This window comes from Ostrinia furnacalis, unplaced genomic scaffold (genome assembly GCF_004193835.3).
Source record: "Ostrinia furnacalis isolate ACB-3 unplaced genomic scaffold, ASM419383v2 OfSCF2094, whole genome shotgun sequence".
Taxonomy (NCBI): Eukaryota; Metazoa; Arthropoda; class Insecta; order Lepidoptera; family Crambidae; genus Ostrinia; species Ostrinia furnacalis.
In genome coordinates, this window is record NW_021132333.1 from 63088 (window position 1) to 85475 (window position 22388).

Genomic DNA, 22388 nt, shown 5'->3' on the forward strand with positions numbered 1-22388 from the left:
TGCGCGTGCTCTTCACGTTTTAGCGCCTGGTTACGAAACTAAATAACCAATAATGGAGATAGCAAATTATAGTACTAACCAAGTAAATTAGTTATGTATTAGAAAGATGATGACTATCATTATTATTTACAGGATCATACAACACATTCGTTTTGTACTGTTCAGTTAGTTATTTAGATTGTTGTAAGATTTTACTTAGCATTTTAATTTATTTCAAGTTTTTTTACTTTTCCAAAAGTTTGAAAAATTACGAATGTGTATTTCCTTTTAGACGGTTCTTTTGTTTGAACCAGCCTTACGTTACAGCATAAGCGCCTAGTTTATAGCGGCACGCAATATTTCATTCCTGTAACTAACTACTTGTTTTATACGTTGGCGTTGATTACTTATTTATTATCTGCCTGGTAGGTTCATTCCATGAATTTTATCTTTACCTTCATGGTTCATTAACTTCAAATAAAGAATTAAAAATTAAAACAGTCTCATAAATTGTACTAAGCAATCCGAATAGAGAACTAGCAAATGCAAGAGATTTCATTATATCGATAAAGAAACCACATGACCGTACTCCAATTAGCACATCACTAAAATCAAATGTCAACTGTCAAAAATGTTATTGTTTTGCGTGTGTCACTGTCAAAATCTGTCATTGAGATTTTTGCAAAGTTCAAATTGAAAAATAAAATACGAAATTCACATTTTATCATGTTGCTAAGCATTATTAGAGTTATTATAAAATTATTTGAAAAAGCGTTTTTGTGATACGCCCAAAAATTCATTTGTAGGCCGAGTGGCATGGTTAGTTATCTAATCATGAAACGGATTTTATTTTTACGTTTTATTTTCTAGTTTTGGACTTGTTTTGGAGTCCAAAACATTATTTATTTCTTCCAAAAGATGCTAGAAAATTCTCATATACATTCCTGAAGATTCAACTAGAAAATTTCTGTGTTAACATTATAGTTCAGGTTAGGTTGTAATCATGTCTGACGATTCAAAAGATGTTATGAGAGACACCTGGGCTCGGTATTTGGGTGAGTGTTAACGTAATTAAAGTTTCAAATAACATTCTCATCAACATTTTGTATTATGTAATAATAAAAGTGACACCAATAGGTTATGTTCCATAAAAAGTATACAAATACATTTAGTATGGTTTATTGTAGTGACTAAGACATTTATTAAAATAAAAAACGCTTCGGTGGTCAGTGGACCCAAATAATATCTCTAGTTTTTCTTGGAAGTTAAAGACATGTCTTATTTTCCATAGTTTTTAGCTGTTTACATAATTCACATTAACTCACCCCTCATCTCTAGTGATGTAATGATCGCTGAACAGATTCATCCCTCCAGGGTACTCCAACGAGGTGGGCGAGTCGTTCCGAGCGATAGCTCCGGTCAAGCTTGTTCGCGCGAGCTACGGTCTGGCATTTGCGTACGTCCTGGCCGATACTGCGGACAAAGGAGTTCGGATGTTAATGGTCAGTATGCTTAATTAAATAAATTATTTGTATTTCAATAAGAAAAGATCCTCATCATCTCTCTTACTCGCTCTGAGTAAGCAGAAGAAAAGTAAAATTGATTAAAACTCATAAAAGTCTTAAACTCATTTATTTTTGCAAATAGGCTTATAAAAAGCACTTTTACTCGTCCCAATATTAAACCTACTAGAAAGTAGAATTGATTGAAGAAGTAAAATTGATTCATGAATAACACTTTCTGATGATTCATCATCATCATCATTTCAGACGTAAAACGTCCTACGCTGGACATAGGCCTCCCCAATGATTTCCATATTGATCGGTTAGTACGGTCCTGTATCCAGCGCCTTTTTGCTAACTTCATGATGTCATCAGTCCACCTTTTGGTCCATCTTTCTGATTATTTGTTTGAAAGTTTTAGAATAGGCACACACCGTTGATTTTTCGTCGGCCGATTGTTTAGTCGGGCTGTTGATCAGTATGGGCATGTATGGGAGTGCGCACACTACGCCGATTCAATTTGGCCGTTTCTTCATACAATTTGAAATCGGGCACAACTATCGGCCAACTAAAAAGCAATGGTGTGCGCCTACTCTTAATGTTAATAAAACCTTAAAAGCTTTCCTTTTTCATGGACTAATTTAATTAATGCAAACAAATACTCTTAAAGCTTAATCATGTTTATATCCTTGTATGATTTATATCCTTTTTTATCCTTGTCCTTCCTTCCTTTCCTTCCTCTCCTCTGACGCTTACTGGTGTTATTTTAGAGCGGATTCGGTGGATTATTACAGAAAGATGGCCGCCCCAGAAATGTCATGATAGCCACCGGAGACGCTCTCATTTGGCAGACGCTAGCGTCCATTGTGATACCAGGGATTACGATTAACAGGTATGTGTTATTTTTTTACTTAAATAACCCTCCTTCTGGCGCAGTAGGGTAAAACTGTGATATGCTTACTGGTCCAATTGAGAACTTCCTTTATTTTAAGTTCTGTGTTTAGTCTGTATGTATAAGATGGGCCCAAATGATAAGAAGACATTTATAGAGCCCCTATGGGATAATTTTGTAATATTATTTTGACGTTTTTAAGTCCAAAATATTGATCAAAACTTAATAAATACTTTTCATTTTCATTAAGTATTTTAAAATTTCTTTATATTTTATTCAAAATTGTCCTGTTCATCATTCATTATTCACATTTCTGTTTGCCTGGCACGCGTGTTGTTTGCACCAGGACTTCTTCGTAAATTAACCGTATTTTTTTCGGTTTTTCCAGAATATGCGCATACTCAGGCCGTGCCCTATCAAAGTACCCAAAAATTCCTGGAGCAGTCCGTACCTGGATGACAGTTGGCATCGGCCTCGCGTCCATTCCCTTCATAGTGGTGCCCATAGATATTGGAGTCACTTTTCTGATGAACCTGACTTATAGGCGCTGGGTCCCTACTGACGATTGAGGGGGCATTTGACGTGAGACCTATGTCATTGGAGTGAGTAAATTTTGAACGCCTACAACTTTTTTTAGAGCAAAATGTTTCAGGAATGAGTGAAATTGTTCAACGTCTGCTAAATTGTCACTAGCAAATTAACAGTTTTGTAATTTTGCAGCAAAATTTTTGTAAGGTATATGCAAAATCCTCAAGTACCTATTTAAAGGTTCTAAAATGTCTTAAAGTTACTGTTTATTATATTTTTTCTAGATATTTGAGCCTAAAAGAACTTGGTGCTCTTGAATTACCTATTTATATCAAAGTATTTATAAAATTACTATAATTTTGAATTGTTTAAACAAACCTTAAACATATTTATTTACTTTTGTAAGCAAGATCGAACCCTGACTACCTTCTTAAAATTGCTGAATCTGATTATTACTTCTACAAATTATGATGAAATCTCAAAAAATCGAATCTTGTTGCTTATTTCGAGTTGGATTTTTTTGCCATTGTAAAACCTATTTTGTCTAAATTTTTAAGTAGTAGTATGTTATTATTTAATAGTGATACTTTACAATAAACAACAGAATCTATAAGAATCTCTGTCCAAAATCTTTGTAACTGGTTGTCATGTTTTGTTAAATACTCATAGAAACTTAGTCATTCCTTTTTTTAGATAAGTTATATTAGTTCAATTAAATTAATAGTTATAACGCACATGCAGGTAATGTAAAAATGCAAATGGATGGATTTAGGAGCTTTTATTTACAAGGAAAATTAGTTAAAATTTTGAAAGTATGCAATTTGCAAATTTATAATACTTTAGGCGGGAATTGAAGGAAATCTACACAAAATTGTATCCAGGCTTAAATTAAAATTAATTATAATATGCAATATTATAAGCAGCGGGAAAACTGCATCGCAGTTTCTGTATTCTCTGATATAGCTATCCCTCTCACTTCTAGTGTGATTTTGCAAGGAGTGACAGAAACAGATAGATTCGATAATACAGCTACGGCGTTAGACCCGATTATAAAGCTTAATAGGCTTTTGCAGTTATAAGTGAGTGGATTCGGTATTAATTAATGGTGTGACTATTTTTTATATTCTACGCCTTCTTCTTGTCGTGTCGACAACAAACCAACACAGCGTCGGCCCAAAACTCCGCCACAAGAATGGCGTCTACGCCTAAACAAGTGTTTTATATGTCGCGGTAAATAAAAGGGTTTTAAAAAGCGTTTTTAAAGTATTACCCATGCCGTGTCCACGCCAGAATGGTCTAGCTCATTGGTTCCCAAACTTATTTGAGACGCGCCCCCTTTCGACCATACAAAAAATTCCGTGCCCCCCCTCCTCCAGTCAAGATTATTTATTGGTCGTATCGAGCAGTCTGGAATGCATTCTCTCAGCGGTCGCAGGTTTTTTATACTTAAGTACACAGATGGCCCGCGTCCTCCTTTAAAGGTCTTTGCGTCTCCCCTGGGGGGCGCTCCCCCACTTTGGGTCCAGAAAAAGTTAGAAATAGAAAATCGATATACTTTATGATACACTTACTAATCGCTGCTTGGGGTAAAAAATAGTCACACCGTTGATGGACATTGGTAATGCGAAGTGTCCTTAATTTAACCATTAAGTGATAAACAGTAAAAATACTGGGTAATAAAATTATTTTAGGTAATTTATGGACACAAATATTTGACCGCCTTCATGCAACCGCTAGTGTAAAGGATTTGCCACTGCATGCGGTCAGCGGTCTGCGGTCACGACAAAGTGAACATCCCGCATCATGTATCAACAACATTGTCTCTACACATTTTGTATTGATGCGATCTGACTGTGTGCGCACGATCAAAGAACGAAAACCGTACCGCTGTCGCGCTGACAAATTGTCGAGCCCAGACTAGACTTGCTAGGATGCGCGCTGTGATATACTCTTATCGACGTCAAAATGTATCGGCAAAATCGATAAAATGGCGTGATAAACGCTTATCGCGGCGCGCATCCTAGGTCTACTGTAGGCCTAAGATACGCGCCGTGATAACTTTTATTGACGTCAAAATGTATGGGCAAAATCGATAAATCGATAAAATGGCGCATCTTAAGCCTACTGACCGATGTTTGTTCATACATAATGCGGGCTGCGTTCATTTTGACCTGACCGCAGACCGCATCCATTGTGGCAAACCCTTCGATGTGTATAGTCGTCAGCACATCAGTCTACAGTTTTGTTGCAAAATCGCACCTATGACAATTATGTTAAGGTGCTTTTTTAGCGTGATGGGCTGTCGTCTGTATTTTATAGAATGTTATACTCTTCCTGGATTATAAATTATAGATATTATAGGTCAATCTCGTCTTATAGGTGCATTATTTTAAAGGAACACTAAACTTAGAAATATTAGATTAGAAAATTAGAAGCTTTATCTAGAGTCTAGAGGCTGTGATCTAATAATTCCACTGAAATTTGAATTTGTATTGTCCTCTAGTAGACATGAGCGCTTTTAGATAATGTGACATTCGCTATAGACTTCGCTTCGATAAAGTCGCATGCACAAATCTACTGTTTGGTGAATGAAATGGCGACTGAACCGAAATCGAAATCGAATCTGACATTGTCTATAAGCACTGTCGATAATGTACTTCGCCCTGGAGCGAGCGAAGCTACAATTTTAGCGTCAAAAAGTAGTCGTAGCCAGAAAATTATTTAGACAAAATGTATTGTCTACACTCTACGCTGCGCTTGATGACGTGTGAGCGATTGTCGCAAGTGGCGAAGGCTAATGTCATTCCCATTATAGATTGTTTTACGAAATCGATTCGTTAACTAATGTTATATTGTCTATTCCCTCTGGTTATGTTTTTTAGTATTATAGAAATAGTGTAGTTTTTAAAGTGCCATGAAACTACCCGCCAATATGAAATTTATAAACGACAGAGACAGCAAGAGTTCTTGTCCTTGTTTTTTCAATTTCAGTGACCTCAAATAAATTATTTATTTATTATTGTTAAATCTTTATAATGTTACCCGAAAATAAATAATGATAATAAATAAAAGGAGAGTTTTATTTTAAGTTTGTTTCCCTATGTCTAAGTTAAATTAAGCTTTCATTTAGTTTTTTTTTTACATTTTCATTTACCTAATCTTATGTTTTGCCAGTAGGTATCTAAAAATATATTTTCAATTTAAACATAATTAAATAAAATAAATACAAAAGAATATAAAAATTCTTACAAAATATTCGAAACAAAAGATGAGTTAGGTCCTTTAATGATATTTTATTTATTATCGTAATCTGTGAATCACTTATCAAAAAAGATTCCTATCTCTACATTTACAATGGCGTTTAATTACTCTAAAAATAATTGGCGTTGTGAATCCGAATGAATGAACAACACAATGAAATTGAAAGGCTCTAACAAGCTGCAACAAATCCGTAATTTGAAATAATTGTTTTAGCAGCAGGTAAACAACCTGGCTCAAAATTACGGTCAAGGTTTAGAGTATATGACAGGTAGGTTCAGTAGGTTCGTCTAGATCTCCTCTAGAGATGAAAGGTGAGTCTTATCACAATAGCAGTAGCACAGTAACCGCTGCCTTCGCCGAATTCTCTTCATATACTGGCCCGAGAAAATATCCATTGGAACGCTGCCACGAAATTCCGATCGACCAGCAGATCAAGCGCCCCAAGTGGAACTGGATTGGCCACACTCTCCGAAGGGATCCCGATCACATCACCAAGCAGGCTCTGGTTTGGAACCCCCAAGGAAAACGCAAACGTGGTCGCCCCAAGCAAACTTGGCGGCGCACTGTGGCATACGAGGCGAAGAAGATCATCAAGAACAGTATGTAGCTAACAGCTCACTCACGGGATTTACTTATCTTTCCCGGGTTTGGTATAATTGCTCTACATTCTGGCTGTATCATAGTGGGGGTGGCGGAACGAGAGGTGGGAAATAATTGCGCAAGTGTTCATTCATTGAGAACCCTGCCTTGGCATTGGCTAGCCCCTGTGGCTATGTGCTGTTTGTTTTATTTCATCATCATCATAATTTCAGCCATAGGACGTCCACTGCTGAATATAGGCCTCCCCCGATGATTTCCTTTTTGATCGTTCGGTAGCGGCCTGCTAGCTTTGTTATCTTGTTTTATTTCCCTTTGTCAAATTAAAAGTTCCTACGTTTAAACCTAAGGCCTCCCACAACGATTTACACGAGTGGTCCTGCGCTACCTGCATCCAGGTGCTTCCCTTCACTAGATTCCGGTTTCCGGTCCGTGTTTGTAACTTTTCTGCCTCAACTGTTACCTTTTCTAGTCATAGAGCTTTTGGGTGACTAGGTAGGTTAGGTAGGTAGGTATAGCGGGTAGGGGATGATTAGGTGGGTAGACTCACTGCGGTGCAGCTCTGTTATGTTAGATGTATGAACACTTCGTTCATGCAATCACGACTCGAATGATACGGATTTTACTGTATTATGATATGATAAATAAATTCAAAATTAATGAGACAGATTTATTATGTTTTGTTAGCTCATAGGCCTAAGGAATTAGTGAAGCCTACCTAACCTACCTAACTACGTGTTTTAAATAACCGAAACCTGATTTTAACTCTGAAGGCATTTTGTTGTACGACTTTGATAAATTAAGATTAATTATTGGGGAAATGTAAAATGTTCATTTTGTCGACCTTCAAGTTACTTCCATCTTTCACGTGACACTTTTGACAAAATATTTAAAAACGCGTTATCACACTTTGATTACCGTATTTACCGTTACAAATTGACTTCTGTGATATGTAAAACGACCTTTACTTAGGCTGAGTTGCACCACCTAACTTTGACCGTAACTATAACGTAGTACCTACTTATTATTCTGTGCTATAACGACAACCGCACTATGGAGCGAAATTGNGAATAACTTTGGTATATCATACAGGCTTTGGATTATGAACAGAGTTCGCAACAAAATAATAACAACAATGTACGCACTGTTATCTTCATTGGTTTCGGCACTTTCACTGTGAACTTGATTCTAAATGATCACAATATTCACTGACTGTTTGTCCTCGACATTGCAATCGAATTGCAATTTAATAATATTGAAATAACCTAACACACGACCACCTTGACGGAGTATGAATGAACAGCTGATCATTCTATGTTACCAAGACGATGGGACAGAGTTGACAAGTGACAGAGCTGCGGCAAATTCAACTTTATCTTGAAAGCGATATGAGCGGTATTGATAGAAAATGCCAATACGTCAGTTTCTAGTAAAGCTGGTTACTCACTAGTACTCACGGTTGTTGCAAAATGTTATGTTTTGTTTGAGAGTGCCAATTTTTCACAATAAGTAGGAGTTGTGATTTATGTATGTAAAAAGTGAATTAATAAAGCTAAATATTTATTTATTTATTTATTTATTTATTTATATTAGGGAAACAAACAATTATTATTATTAGGGAAATATGATACAATAGTGCAGTATTTTTTGATATTACTCAAAGGATGACTGGTAGATAATGCCATATGCCATTAAGTTCGCCTTCTCATACTATTGTGGATAATATTTTTAAATTGGTAAATAAAGGGGAGACCTATTGTATTATTTTCTTGGAGCTACACAATTTAATATTTCACCATTACGTATTTATTAAGCTTCCATAGTATTATAAGTAGTACCTACTTCTTAATTATGTGTACGTAAACGACCTACTTAACAAGATAATTAAGCAAATTGTTGAAAAAGCCGGACAATTTTTTCTAAAGCTCTAATTCATTTTGATTTATCCTGAAAGTTATCGGTACTTTATCTGCTTAGATGTTTTTATTGCTATAGAATATATAATGTTAACAGCGGCAACGCACTTTTGTTACGATGATTGATAATTTCTAAGATAAGTAAATCATGCGGCGGTTGTCGCGTGAATATCAATATCGCAATCCCACAAGGACGCGCGTGCTCTTCACGTTTTAGCGCCTGGTTACGAAACTAACTAACCAATAATGAAGATAGCAAATTAGTACTAACCACGTAAATTAGTTAGGTATGTATTAAGATGATGACTATCATTATTATTTACAGGATCATACATCACATTCGTTTTGTACTGTTCAGTTAGTTATTTAGATTGATGTAAGATTTAAATTAGCATTTTAATTTATTTCAACAGCTTTTACTTTTCCTAAAGTTTGCAAAATTACGAAAGTGTATTTCCTTTTAGACGGTTCTTTTGTTAGAACCAGCCTTACATTACAGCATAAGCGCCTAGTTTATAGCGGCACGCAATATTTCATTCCTGTAACTAACTACTTGTTTTAAACGTTGGCGTTGATTATTTATTTATTATCTGCTAGTAGGTTCATTTACCCCAAATAAAGAGTTAAAACAGTTTCATAAATTGTACTAACCAATATTTGATAAACATTCTGATGATAAATTACAAAAATCCGAAAAGAGAACTAGCAAATGGAAGAGATTTCATTATATCGAAAAGAAATCACTGACCGTACTCCACAGCCGTACTCCAATTGGCACATCACTAATAACATATGTCAACTGTCAAAAATGTTATTGTTTTGCGTGTGTCATTGTCAAAATCTGTCATTGAGATTTTTGCAAAGTCCAATTTGAAAAATAAAATACGAAATTCCCATTTTATCATGTTGCTAAGCATTATTAGAGTTATTATAAAATTATTTGAAAAAGCGTTTTTGTGATACGCCCAAAAATTCATTTGTAGGCCGAGTGGCATGGTTAGTTATCTAATCATGAAACGGATTTTATTTTTACGTTTTATTTTCTAGTTTTGGACTTGTTTTGGAGTCCAAAACATTATTTATTTCTTCCATAAGATGCTAGAAAATTCTCTTATCCATTCCTGAAGATTCAATTAGAAAATTTCTGTGTTAACATTATAGTTCAGGTTAGGTTGTAATCATGTCTGACGATTCAAAAGATGTTATGAGAGACACCTGGGCTCGGTATTTGGGTGAGTGTTAACTTAATTTAAGTTTCAAATAACATTCTCATCAAAATTTTGTATTATGTAATAATAAAAGTGACACCAATAGGTTATGTTCCATAAAAAGTAATAAACAGTACGGTTTATTGTAGTAACTAAGACATTTATTCAAATAAAAAACGCTGTGGTGGTCAGTGGGCCCAAACAATATTGTCTAGTTTTTCTTGGCAGTTAAAGACATGTCTTATTTTCCATAGTTTTTTAGCTGTCTATTCACATTAACTCACCCCTCGTCTCTAGTGATGTAATGATCGCTGAACAGATTCATCCCTCCAGGGTACTCCAACGAGGTGGGCGAGTCGTTCCGAGCGATAGCTCCGGTCAAGCTAGTTCGGGCGAGCTACGGCCTGGCATTTGCGTACGTCCTGGCCGATACTGCGGACAAAGGAGTTCGGATGTTAATGGTCAGTATGCTTCATTAAATAAATTATTTTTATTTCAATAAGAAAAGATCCTCATTATCTCTCTTACTCGCTCTGAGTAGCAGAAGTAAAGTAAAATTGATTAAAACTCTTAAACTTATAAAACTCGTTTATTTTTGCAAATAGGCTCATAAAAAAGCACTTTTACTCGTCCCAATATTAAACCTACTAGAAAGTAGAATTGATTGAAGAATTAAAATTGATTCATGAATAACACTTTCTGATGATTCATCATCATCATCATTTCAGACGTAAAACGTCCTACGCTGAACATAGGCCTCCCCAATGATTTCCATATTGATCGGTTGATAGAGGCCTACATCCAGCGCCTTCCCACTACCTTTATAATGTCATCAGTCCACCTTTTGGTCCAACTTTCTGATTATTTGTTTGAAAGTTTTAGAGTAGGCGCACACCGTTGATTTTTCGTCGGCCGATAGTTTAGTTGGGCTGTTGATCACTATGGGCATGTATGGGAGTGCGCACACTACGCCGATTCTTCATACAATTTGAAATCGGGCACAACTATCGGCCAACTAAAAAGCAACGGTGTGCGTCTACTCTTAATGTTAATAAAATCTTAAAAGCTTTCCTTTTTCATGGACTAATTTAATTAATGCAAACAAATACTCTTAAAGCCATATCATGTTTATATCCTAGTACGATTTGTCCTTTTTTATCCCTATCCTTCATTCCTTTCCTTCCTCTCCTCAATCCTGACGCTTACTGGTGTTATTTTAGAGCGGATTCGGTGGATTATTACAGAAAGATGGCCGTCCCAGAAATGTCATGATAGCCACCGGAGACGCTCTTATTTGGCAGACGCTAGCGTCCATTGTGATACCAGGGATTACAATTAACAGGTATTTGTTATTTACTTGAAAAGAGGTTCTTTGGTCAGTCTGTCAGTATATTATATTTTTAAATTTATTACTTACCTATATGTTGCATAAAAAATATACAAAAAATGGACTTAATGCTTAAAGCATTTTCTACCAGTCGACTTATGGGTCAGGCATACGCCTGTGTGTGTAGTGTATATGTTCAGGTCCTGTCCTCATGTTTAATCACGTTTCTCCTTCCCTTTAGTGCATTTTATTTCAACCGGGGTTTCTTCGTGGCCAGTTTATCATAATTTAACCGTATTCTTTCGGTTTTTCCAGAATATGCGCATACTCAGGCCGAGCCCTATCAAAGTACCCGAAAATTCCTGGAGCAGTCCGTACCTGGATGACAGTTGGCATCGGCCTCGCGTCCATTCCCTTCATAGTGGTGCCCATAGATATTGGAGTCACTTTCCTGATGAACCTGACTTATAGGCGCTGGGTCCCTACTGACGATTGAGGGGGCATTTGACGTGAGACCTATGTCGTTGGAGTGAGTAAATTTTGAACGCCTACAACTTTTTTTAGAGCAAAATGTTTCAGGAATTAATGAAATTATTGAACGCCTACTGAATTGTCACTAGCAAATTCACAGTTTTGTAATTTTGCTGCAAAATTTTTGTAAGGTATATGCAAAATTTCTTCAAGTACCTACCTATTTCAAGGTTCTAAAATGTCTTAAAGGCACTATTTATTTTAAAAATCTAGATATTTGAGCCTAAAAGGACTTGGTGCTCTTGTATTACCTATTTATATCAAGTTATTTGTAAAATTACTATTATTTTGATTTGTTTAAAACTTTAAAAATTTTGTAACCAAGATCGAACACTCACTACCTCCTTAAAATTACTGAATCTGATGAATCTTCTTCAAATTATGATAGAGTCTCAAAATATCGAATCTTGTTGCTTATTACGAGTTGGATTTTTTGCCATTTAAAACCTATTTTATCTAAATTGTTAATTATTATGTTAATTTAATTTTATATGGTGTTACTTTGCAATATAAAACAGAATCTATAAGAATCTCTGTCTAAAATCATTGTAACTGGTTCCCATCGGTTCCATTATTGCTATACTCATAGAAACTTAGTCATTCCTAGTTATTATTATTTACGTTATGTAGTAAAAGTTAGTTCAATTAAATTAATAAGTTATAACGCACATGCAGGTACTGTAAAAATGCAATTGGACGAGGATTAGGAGCTTTTATTATAAGGAAAATTAGTTAAAATTTTGAAAATATGCAATTTGAAATTTTATAATACTTTAGGCGGGAATTGAAGGAAATCTACACAAAATTGTATCCAGGCTTAAATTAAAATTAATTGTAATATGCAATATTATAAGCAGCGGGAAAACTGCATCGCAGTTTTTGTATTCTCTAATATAGCTATCCCTCTCACTTCTAGTGTGATTTTGTAAGGAGTGATAGGAACAGATATATTCGATAATACAGCTACGGCGTTAGACCCGATTATAAAGCTTAATAGGCTTTTGCAGTTATAAGAGAGTGGATTCGGTATTAATTAATGGTGTGACTATTTTTTATATTCTACGCCTCCTTCTTGTCGTGTCGACAACAAACCAACACAGCGTCGGCCCAAAACTCCGCCACAAGAATGGCGTCTACGCCTAAACAAGTGTTTTATATGTCGCGGTAAATAAAAGGGTTTTAAAAAGCGTTTTTAAACGTCCCAGTATTAACTACCCATGCCGTGTCCACGCCAGAATGGTCTAGCTCAGTGTTTTTCAACCTTTTTCATGACGCGACCCCCCTGGTATGAAAAAATATTTCACGACCCCCCGACCGCTCGCTTTTTTTAATGATGTTACAAAGATGTTGCAGGGACCGAATATTTCAATCCATACAACATTTATGCATTTGGATAAATTAGATTTCGGATAAATCTATCATTATAACTTTACTGATTCTTTTACTGAGGTAGTTTTTACGACCTCTCGCGACCCCCCTACAGAGGCTTGGCGACCCCCCAGGGGGTCGCGACCCACAGGTTGAAAAACATTGGTCTAGCTCATTGGTTCCCAAACTTATTTGAGACACGCCCCCTTTCGACCATACAAAAAATTCCGCGCCCCCTTCCTCCAGTCAAGATTATTTATTGGTCGTATCGAGCAGTCTGGAATGCATTCTCTCAGCGGTCGCACGTTGTTTACACTTAAGTACACAGATGGCCCGCGCCCCCCTTTAAAGGTCTTTGCGCCTCCCCTGGGGGGCGCTCCCCCACTTTGGGTCCAGAAAAAGTTAGAAATAGAAAATCGATATACTTTATGATACACTTACTAATCGTTGCTTGGGGTAAAAAATAGTCACACCGTTGATGGACATTGGTAATGCGAAGTGTCCTTAATTTAACCATTAAGTGATAAACAGTAAAAATACTGCGTAATAAAATTATTTTAGGTATTATGGACACAAATATTTGACCGCCTTTAAGCCACCGCTATTTTATAGCTATGGTATTCTATTAAACGCTATACGCGGCGCATGACGTCTGCGTCAAACGTTCCTATAAACGTCCATGCGCTGACGGAAAGAGACCACAAGAGGGCCCCGATTGCGCTAATTTGTAACGCCTCCAGTTCATATGCGTTTCATCTCCAGTCGCGCGCGACTGCGCTCCATTTACATTCTAGCTGATGTGCAATTCGGTATCACGGCAAAGTTCACGCGCTTGCAAAGACGAAACAACAGATTTATGCACTTTCCATAGTATCCATTAAAATTTCGAGCACCATATTTTTGAAGCTAAATTTACCAAAACACAAAATGTTCGTGAAGCGTTAGACTTGTGTTTGAAAAAAAAGAGGTTTCTGACACCTTTTACGTAAAGGCGCAGTAGCGCTCCGTTTACGTTTCAACTTCGTTTGAACTAGCTGTCAAAACGATACCACGATACGGATTTGTCATAAAGCTGACTTTCGTTCGACGTTCAATCGCGTTTCAGTTGAAATTTTTTAGCGCAATCGGGGCCCAGTGCATTTTTTATTCAGCATTGTGACACAGCCTAAGGCGTGACGCCGTACGCGACCTATGGCGTTTATAGGAGACCACAGTCTAATGTGTACTACAGTCCGTCAGCACATCAGCATTTTTTTTTGCAAAAACGCACTTATCACTAATACATTAAGGTGGTGTTTGGCTTGATGTGCTGTCGTCTGTATTTTATATAATATTGTACTCTTCCAGGATTATAAATTATAAATTTACCAAAACACAAAATGTTCGTGAAGCGTTAGACTTGTGTTTGAAAAAAAAGAGGTTTCTGACACCTTTTACGTAAAGGCGCAGTAGCGCTCCGTTTACGTTTCAACTTCGTTTGAACTAGCTGTCAAAACGATACCACGATACGGATTTGTCATAAAGCTGACTTTCGTTCGACGTTCAATCGCGTTTCAGTTGAAATTTTTTAGCGCAATCGGGGCCCAGTGCATTTTTTATTCAGCATTGTGACACAGCCTAAGGCGTGACGCCGTACGCGACCTATGGCGTTTATAGGAGACCACAGTCTAATGTGTACTACAGTCCGTCAGCACATCAGCATTTTTTTTTGCAAAAACGCACTTATCACTAATACATTAAGGTGGTGTTTGGCTTGATGTGCTGTCGTCTGTATTTTATATAATATTGTACTCTTCCAGGATTATAAATTATAGATCAGTATCGTCTTATAGGTGCATTATTTTAAAGGAACACTAAACTTAGAAATCTTAGATTAGAAAATTAGAAGGTTCTAGAGTCTAGAGGCTGTGATCTAATAATTCCACTGAAATTTTAATTTGTATTGTCCTATCTAGTAGACATGAGCGCCTTTAGACAATGTGACATTCGCTATTGACTTCGCTTCGATAAAGTCGCAAGCACAAATCTACTGTTTGGTGAATGAAATGGCGACTGAACCGAAATCGAAATCGAATCTGACATTGTCTATAAGCACTGTCGATAATGTACTTCGCCCTGGAGCGAGCGAAGCTACAATTTTAGCGTCAAAAAGTAGTCGTAGCCAGAAAATTATTTAGACAAAATATATTGTCTACGCTGCGCTAGTTGACGTGTGAGCGATTGTCGTAGTTGGCGAAGGCTAATGTCATTCCCATTATAGATTGTTTTACGAAATCGATTCGTAACTAATGTTATATTGTCTATTCCCTCTGGTTATGTTATTTAGTTTTAGAGCAATAGCGTAGTTTTTAAATAGTGCCATGAAACTACCCGCCAATATGAAATTTATAGACGACAGAGACAGCAAGAGTTCTTGTCCTTGTTACACTTGTAATAATTTCAGTGACCTCAAATAAATTATTTATTTATTATTGTTAAATCTTTATAATGTTACCCGAAAATAAATAATGATAATGAATAAAAAGAGAGTTTTATTTTAAGTTTATTTCCCTATGTTTAAGCTAAATTAAGCTTTCATTTTAATTTATTTTTTTACATTTAGATTTTCCTAGTCATGAATATGTTTTGCCAGTAGGTATATAAAAATATCATTTCGATTTAAACATAATTAAATAAAAAAATTACAAAAGAATATAAAAATCTTACAAAATATTAGAAACAAAAGATGAGTTAGGTCTTTTAATGATTTTTTTTGATTATCGTAATCTGTGTATCACTTATCAAAAAGATTCCTATCTCTTCATTTACAATGGCGTTTAATTACTCTAAAAATAATTGGCGTTGTGAATCCGAATGAATGAACAACACAATGAAATTGAAAGGCTCTTAATGACAAGCTGCAACAAATCCGTAATTTGAAATAATTGTTTTAGCAGCAGGTAAACAACCTGGCTCAAAATTACGGTCAAGGTTTAGAGTATATGACAAGTAGGTTCGGTAGGTTCGTCTAGATCTCCTCTAGAGATGAAAGGTGAGTCTTATCACAATAGCAGTAGCACAGTAACCGCTGCATTCTCCAAATTCTCGACATAATATACTGGCCCGAGAAAATCTCCAACGTAAGCTATTAGAACGCTGCCACGAAATTCCGATCGACCAGCAGATCAAGCGCCGCAAGTGGAACTGATCGGCCACACTCTCCGAAGGGATCCCGATCACATCCCCAAGCAGGCTCTGAATTGGAACCCCTAACGCAAACGTGGTCGCCCCAAGCAAACTTGGCGGCGCACTGTGGCATACGAGGCGAAGAAGATCGTCAAGAACAGTATGTAGCTAACAGCTCACTCACGGGAGTTACTTATCTTTCCCGGGTTTGGTATAATTGCTCTACATTCTGGCTGTATCATAGCGGGGGTGGCGGAACGAGAGGTGAGAATTAATCCCGCTAGTGTTCATTCATCGAGAATCCATTGGCATTGGCTAGCCCCTGTGGCTATGTGCTGTTTGTTTTATTTCATCATCATCATCATTTCAGCCTTAGGACGTCCACTGCTGAATATAGGCCTCCCCCGATGATTTCCTTGTTGATCGTTCGGTAGCGGCCTGCGTCTAGCGCCTTCCTGCTAGCTTGCTTTTTTTATCTTGTTTTATTTCCCTTTGTCAAATGAAAAGTTCCTACGTTTAAACCTAAGGCCTCCCCCAACGATTTACACGAGTGGTCCTGCGCTACCCGCATCCAGGTGCTTCCCGCAACCTTGACTAGATTCCGGTTTCCGTTCCGTGTTTGTTACTTTTCTGCCTCAACTGTTACCTTTTCTAGTCATAGAGCTTTTGGGTGACTAGGTAGGTTAGGTAGGTATAGCGGGTAGGGGATGATTAGGTGGGTAGACTCACTGTGGTGCAGATCTGTTATGTTAGGTATATGAACACTTCGTTCATGCAATCACGACTCGAATGATACGGATTTACTGGATTATGAATTGATAAATTCATTCAAAATGAATGAATAACATACATTTGAAAGTAAATAAACTGGAACGATTTGTTTTAGTTGTAGGCCTGAGGAAAAAGTGTAGGTGGTAGTGCCTACCTAACTATTAACACTTGTTTTTAACTGAACTTGATTTTAATTCGGAAGGGATTTTGTTGTACGACTTTGATAAATTAAGATTAATAATTATTGGGGAAATGTAAAATGTTCATTTTGTCGACCTTCAAGTTACTTCCATCTTTCACGTGACACTTTTGGCAAAATATTTAAAAACGCGTTATCACACTTTGATTACCGTATTTACCGTTACAAATTGACTTCTGTGATATGTAAAACGACCTTTACTTAGGCTGAGTTGCACCACCTAACTTTGACCGTAACTATATTTTTATTTTATTTTATTTTATTCAGAAAACAAACAGCTTACAAATATATAAATTGCATAGATACAGTGTAGTTGGTCAAAGCCTATAGTTTTCACCTCTATATAACCAAGGGGTATAAAATTTAACAAATTTTAATTATACGTAGAAGAAAAGAGAAAAAAAAATGGATAGAAAGAAGTTCGAAGAAATTTGACTATATGTCAGGTCGACGAGTCTGACGCGTGAAATCACCTGCAATCAGTTTTCTTACAGCAGTAGGGTTGGTACAAAATAGGTCTACATGCGGGTGAGCGCTAACTATCTCATTGAACCTCTTTGCCACCCTACAGAAGAACGAGTTCCGACGGTAGTTCGTGCGAGTCAACGGCAGGTGCAAGCAGGGGCGCTTTCGATTCTGTTTGTTGGGGACTCGTAGGCGGACATTACTTAAAAGTTGGGAATTATCAACACGGCCGTTACATATGTTCATTAAGTAAGTGATATCCGCAGCCGTCCTACGCAACTCAAGAGGAATAAAGTGGTGCCTCCTGCAGCGCACATAATAGTCTACATCGCGCTTCTTAGATTTGAACTGCAAGTATCTTAAAAACCTTCTTTGGATGGACTCAATTCGGTTACAGTATACTTTGTACTGGGGATTCCAGACCTGAGACGCATACTCGAGGATGCTACGAACGTAGGAACAGTATAAAATTTTTATAGGTTTTAGATTGGAAAAGCGTGCACATGATCTCATAATAAAACCAAGAGCCTTTGAGGCCTTCTTAACTATATAATCCACATGTCCATCGAACAGCAGTTTCGAGTCATGGATCACTCCCAGGTCCCTTATATGGTCGACATGAGCTAGACTATGGTTATTAAAAGTGTAATTAAATTTGGTTGGATTAGCTTTTCGAGTAAAAGTAATAGCTTGGCACTTGGATACATTCAGATCCAGCTTGTTATGAATGCAGTAGTTTTGAAAACGAACTAAATCATGTTGTAGTAACATCGAATCATTTAAATTGTCAATTTTTTTAAGTATTTTCATGTCGTCCGCGAATAATAGAAATTCAGAGTTTTGGAAACACTTACCTATATCGTTCACAAATATAATAAATAAGAGGGGGCCAAGAAGTGAACCCTGGGGCACACCGGATGGGACCGACATCCATTTAGATTTGTTGTGTTCGGTTGTCGTTATAGCACAGAATAAATAACGTGGTACTTATTTATTCTGTGCTATAACGACAACCGGCATTTTTTGTATGGAATTTGACAGATTTTTGACGTTTGTCAATGTTAAAGTAAGATGGTGCAACTCAGCCTTAGTCTAAAATTAAAAAAGCAAGTATCTATACCGTGAAGTAACTGAAGTAGGTAAATGGTAATTTTGGCAAAGACAAATTGGCCGCAAAATGAGGTAACACCTGCGTAATACTAGTGGATTAGAAATTACAATGGAGCGTAAAAATAGGCGTAAAATATTTCAATATTTGCTGGGTTCTTATTGTGACGCCCTTGGGATTTGTCATTTTATGTAAAGTCCTCGCCCTCTGATCAAATAAGGTCAACTAAGGTTTGCCGTTCATCTCTTTCTCTACATATATTTTCGATCGCCTCATGACGCTCTTGGGATAGTACCGCGACGACTCAAAGTTTGGGAAGCCCTGCCCTAGACAAAGTTTAAACATGACAGTTGTATTTCCGAAATCTTTTCGCTCCGGAGATTTTTTATTAGAAAGAAAGAAAAGTATTTATTCGATGCAAGTACACAAGATAACAACTAAAACTATTAAGCACGTAGTTAGTTACTTCGCTCTGTGAAGCGATTTAAAACTTACAACTGTAACGTTTGTAACTTTGGACCCTTTCCTATCGTGCTAAGTTTTATCCTTCGCGTCGCTTTATTTGCCACTCCTGCTTTATTAGGTAGGTACAGATTAGAGAGCCCTTTGGCGCCTATAAGTGACAGTCGGAATGTATTTAATATGCATTCGTATTACTGAAGATTATTGTGAAATGTTAACGACATTTTAATGGAAGAATGTTTTTAAATTGGAGTAGTTATGTCTGTGCTAATCTGGGGTTTATTATGACTCGGCATTTATCTTGATCGCTTTATTAACGACGATAAATCCATCGCGTGACAAAATGAACTCATATTAAGTATAAGTGAAAGAATTAACGTCCTCCATTTTCTATACGGTTTAGAGATGCGTAATGCGTTAGAAAGAAACCCGTGGAGACAAATCATCCTCTCCAGTAGGCCTAAGATGCGTGCCGTGATAACTTTTATCGACGTCAAAATGTATGGGCAAAATCGATAAAATGGCGTGATAACCGCTTATCGCGGCGCGCATCTTAGGCCTACAGGTGTTCGAACTGAAGCTGAGCGGAGAGGTGATGAATGAGGAAATAACGAAATGTAACGGTAATTGAAACACATCTCCTCGACCTCTTCGCTTTGGTGGAAACCAGGCTTAACTCTGAAGTTGACCACTACTATCGAGTATGAAGAACCGACTATTACAGAGAGAGGAATTAGATAAAAAATACAAAGATTCCGTCGGGGTTTAAGGAGTTGGTGGGTCCCAATCTCTCTCTCTGTCTCTCTGTTAGTTGAAGAGTCTAATGGGACTGTCTCGACTCTCATAATTCTTGGTTTGATTTTCAGCGGGATGGGATTTTTTAATTAAATTTTGGGTAAAATCGCGTAAATCCACATTTTTTTTTCAAAAGACTAGATATTATTATTATTAGTGAATAATTTGTGTTCGGATCATTATTAAAATGTCAATCAACCAAATAACAAATAAGGATATTAAAATCCGGTTCACATAGTTACCGGTTTAAAGTGGCACAGGCCGGGATAGAACTTGCGGCCCCACTGTTTTTACTACTAACCATTTACCTACGCTCTTACCTGAATGAGATGACTGCCTGCGTCATTTATTTATTTAATTTATTTATTATCTGATAAATCTAATACATAATGTTTAAATGTAAACCAACTGTATTTTGTTTGGATCTTGTTCCTAGCGATAAAGGCGACAAAACTCTCAATTTTGTGTTTCTTTTTTTTTAGTTTTTTTGTTTTTCTGTGGGGTGTAGACATTTTAATAAGGTAGATCTTAAGGAATAAAGAAGTAGGTAATGTTAAGGTGACTGCAATTTCTGGAAATTATTATTCTACGAAAAAAGTTAGCTACTGAATATTTATTTGAGATGAACTAAAATTCAAATTATGCGAGAATTTATAAATCGGTTCATTAGTTAACCCTCAGAAAAAAGGTATAATTTTTCACAGGGTACTTTTTTCGAAACTTTTTTGAATTTTAACTCTTGCTAATTCATCAGCAGCGAGTATTACGTACTTACATCGGAAATCGGAATAAAGTAATCGAATTATAACAGACAAGATACAATTGAATACTAAGTAAACGAATAATAATACTAATTTAAAACTTACGTTACGACACTTATTTCCTTTTTCTTTCACTGCACAAATCAACACTATTGTGTAAAAACTTTACGTATAAAATGCACGAAGTTGCAAAAAAATTAACTTTAAAAACCGGTGACACTACAATTCGGACCGCTAAAGTAGTAGCTAGTTGCGTTCCGAAAACTGCCAAAACAGTTATTTTTTAATGTAAAAATTAAATAGGTTTCTCGAACTAAATTCCGATCGACGCGGAAACTGCGTCTGTTCTGCGCGTGCGCCGCGGTACAATGCCCGAGTTCCGAACCGGCCGCGTCTATGTTGAGAACGCAGTCGCAAAGCCACTGAGATATCGTGATTAATTATGGCATGCTTAATTTTATCTGCATTTAAAGGTGTAAGGTTAAATTAATTAATTTTGGTGCTAGTCACAAATTTTCTGTTACACTGAATAAACTAGATTTTTCCGCGACTTTGTCTTTAATATGGCACATTTACTTTAAACTACCTACTGTAGCTGTCAAGTAAATACATTCATTGTAAATATACTTATTTTAGTTAGAAGATAGAGGGACAGACTCTTTATTTGCACACCACAAAAAACTAACATATAAAAGGAGGTGTTCGTAACACATTTAGGCGGTCTTATCGCTAAGAAGCGATCTCTTCAAAACAACACGGGGAGAGCACAGTTAATATTAAGTTCCTAGTCTCTATAAGTTAAGTTTCTATCATAATATAAGTAGATTTTTAAGCTACTTTAAGATAGTTAATGCATATCTATTAGGTCACTGTTAAGTTTCAATGAGGGTTTTCGCGATTGAAAAATCCGCCAGATGGCAATACGTAGACGCGAGGTCCAAATGCTGCATGATTGGTTATTTTTGACATGACATTGACAGATATGTCAAAATCCACCAATCATGCAGCATTTGGACCTCCCGTCTACGTATTGCCATCTGCCGGTTTTTTCAATCGCGAAAACCCTCATTGTAACAGTCTCATAAAAAGTACGTAAATTGAATGGTGTTAACACCCCATTATGCTTTTCTAAGTGCCGTTGCAGTAACCAGCGATCAGCAAAAGGTAGGTCAAATATTTAACCTGCAGTTAAAATAGAACTAGCGCTGCTGCTTGGTTCTAAGCGTTGCACAACTGACATTTCTCTATTATCTTTGAACTAAATATAGTTAATCTTACTGGTTAACTAGTTTCTAAGAGCGGGTTTGCGCGTAGTTATGTATGTACATTTATGTAGGTATGTACTAGCGGCCACCCGCGACTTCGTACGCGTGGATCCCGTTATACCCCCTTAGGGGTGGAGTTTCGTAAAATCCTTTCTTAGCGGATGCCTACGTCATACATCTACCTGCATGCCAAATTTCAGCCCGATCCGTCCTGTGGTTTGGGCTGTGCGTTGATAGATCACTATGTCAGTCAGTCAGTCAGTCAGTCAGTCAGTTAGTCAGTCACTT

At 36.8% G+C, this 22388-nt stretch overlaps 3 protein-coding genes across 5 annotated transcripts in view; 2 read left to right on the forward strand and 1 right to left on the reverse strand.

Annotated features, from left to right (window-relative positions):
• The window catches only part of Prestin (solute carrier family 26 member prestin), a 65498-nt gene extending 55281 nt beyond the window's left edge, over positions 1-10217 (reverse strand). The window contains exon 1 of one of the 2 annotated variants that reach the window (XM_028307097.1): positions 10168-10217. In XM_028307097.1, coding sequence (XP_028162898.1) covers positions 10168-10208 — 41 coding nt within the window. In that variant the 5' untranslated portion in view covers positions 10209-10217. Of the gene's footprint in view, positions 1-1304; positions 1383-10167 lie in introns of those variants that run through there. The other variant, XM_028307096.1, reaches the window with a different exon arrangement.
• Positions 623-3592, forward strand: LOC114354617 (mitochondrial fission process protein 1-like). Of its 2 annotated transcripts, none has more exons than XM_028307100.1 (4): positions 623-1034; positions 1354-1481; positions 2252-2373; positions 2762-3592. In XM_028307100.1, the coding sequence occupies exons 1-4, from the start codon at positions 983-985 to the stop codon at positions 2940-2942; spliced, it is 483 nt and encodes a 160-aa protein (XP_028162901.1). In that variant the 5' UTR covers positions 623-982; the 3' UTR covers positions 2943-3592. The 2 variants fall into 2 exon arrangements, with proteins under 2 accessions (XP_028162901.1, XP_028162903.1); XM_028307102.1 differs by having other exon boundaries at positions 2276-2373; positions 2762-3585.
• On the forward strand, positions 9515-12182 carry LOC114354618 (mitochondrial fission process protein 1-like). The gene is made up of 4 exons (XM_028307103.1): positions 9515-9907; positions 10217-10344; positions 11128-11225; positions 11526-12182. The coding sequence occupies exons 1-4, from the start codon at positions 9856-9858 to the stop codon at positions 11704-11706; spliced, it is 459 nt and encodes a 152-aa protein (XP_028162904.1). The 5' UTR covers positions 9515-9855; the 3' UTR covers positions 11707-12182.
• Positions 12183-22388: the final 10206 nt, after the last annotated feature.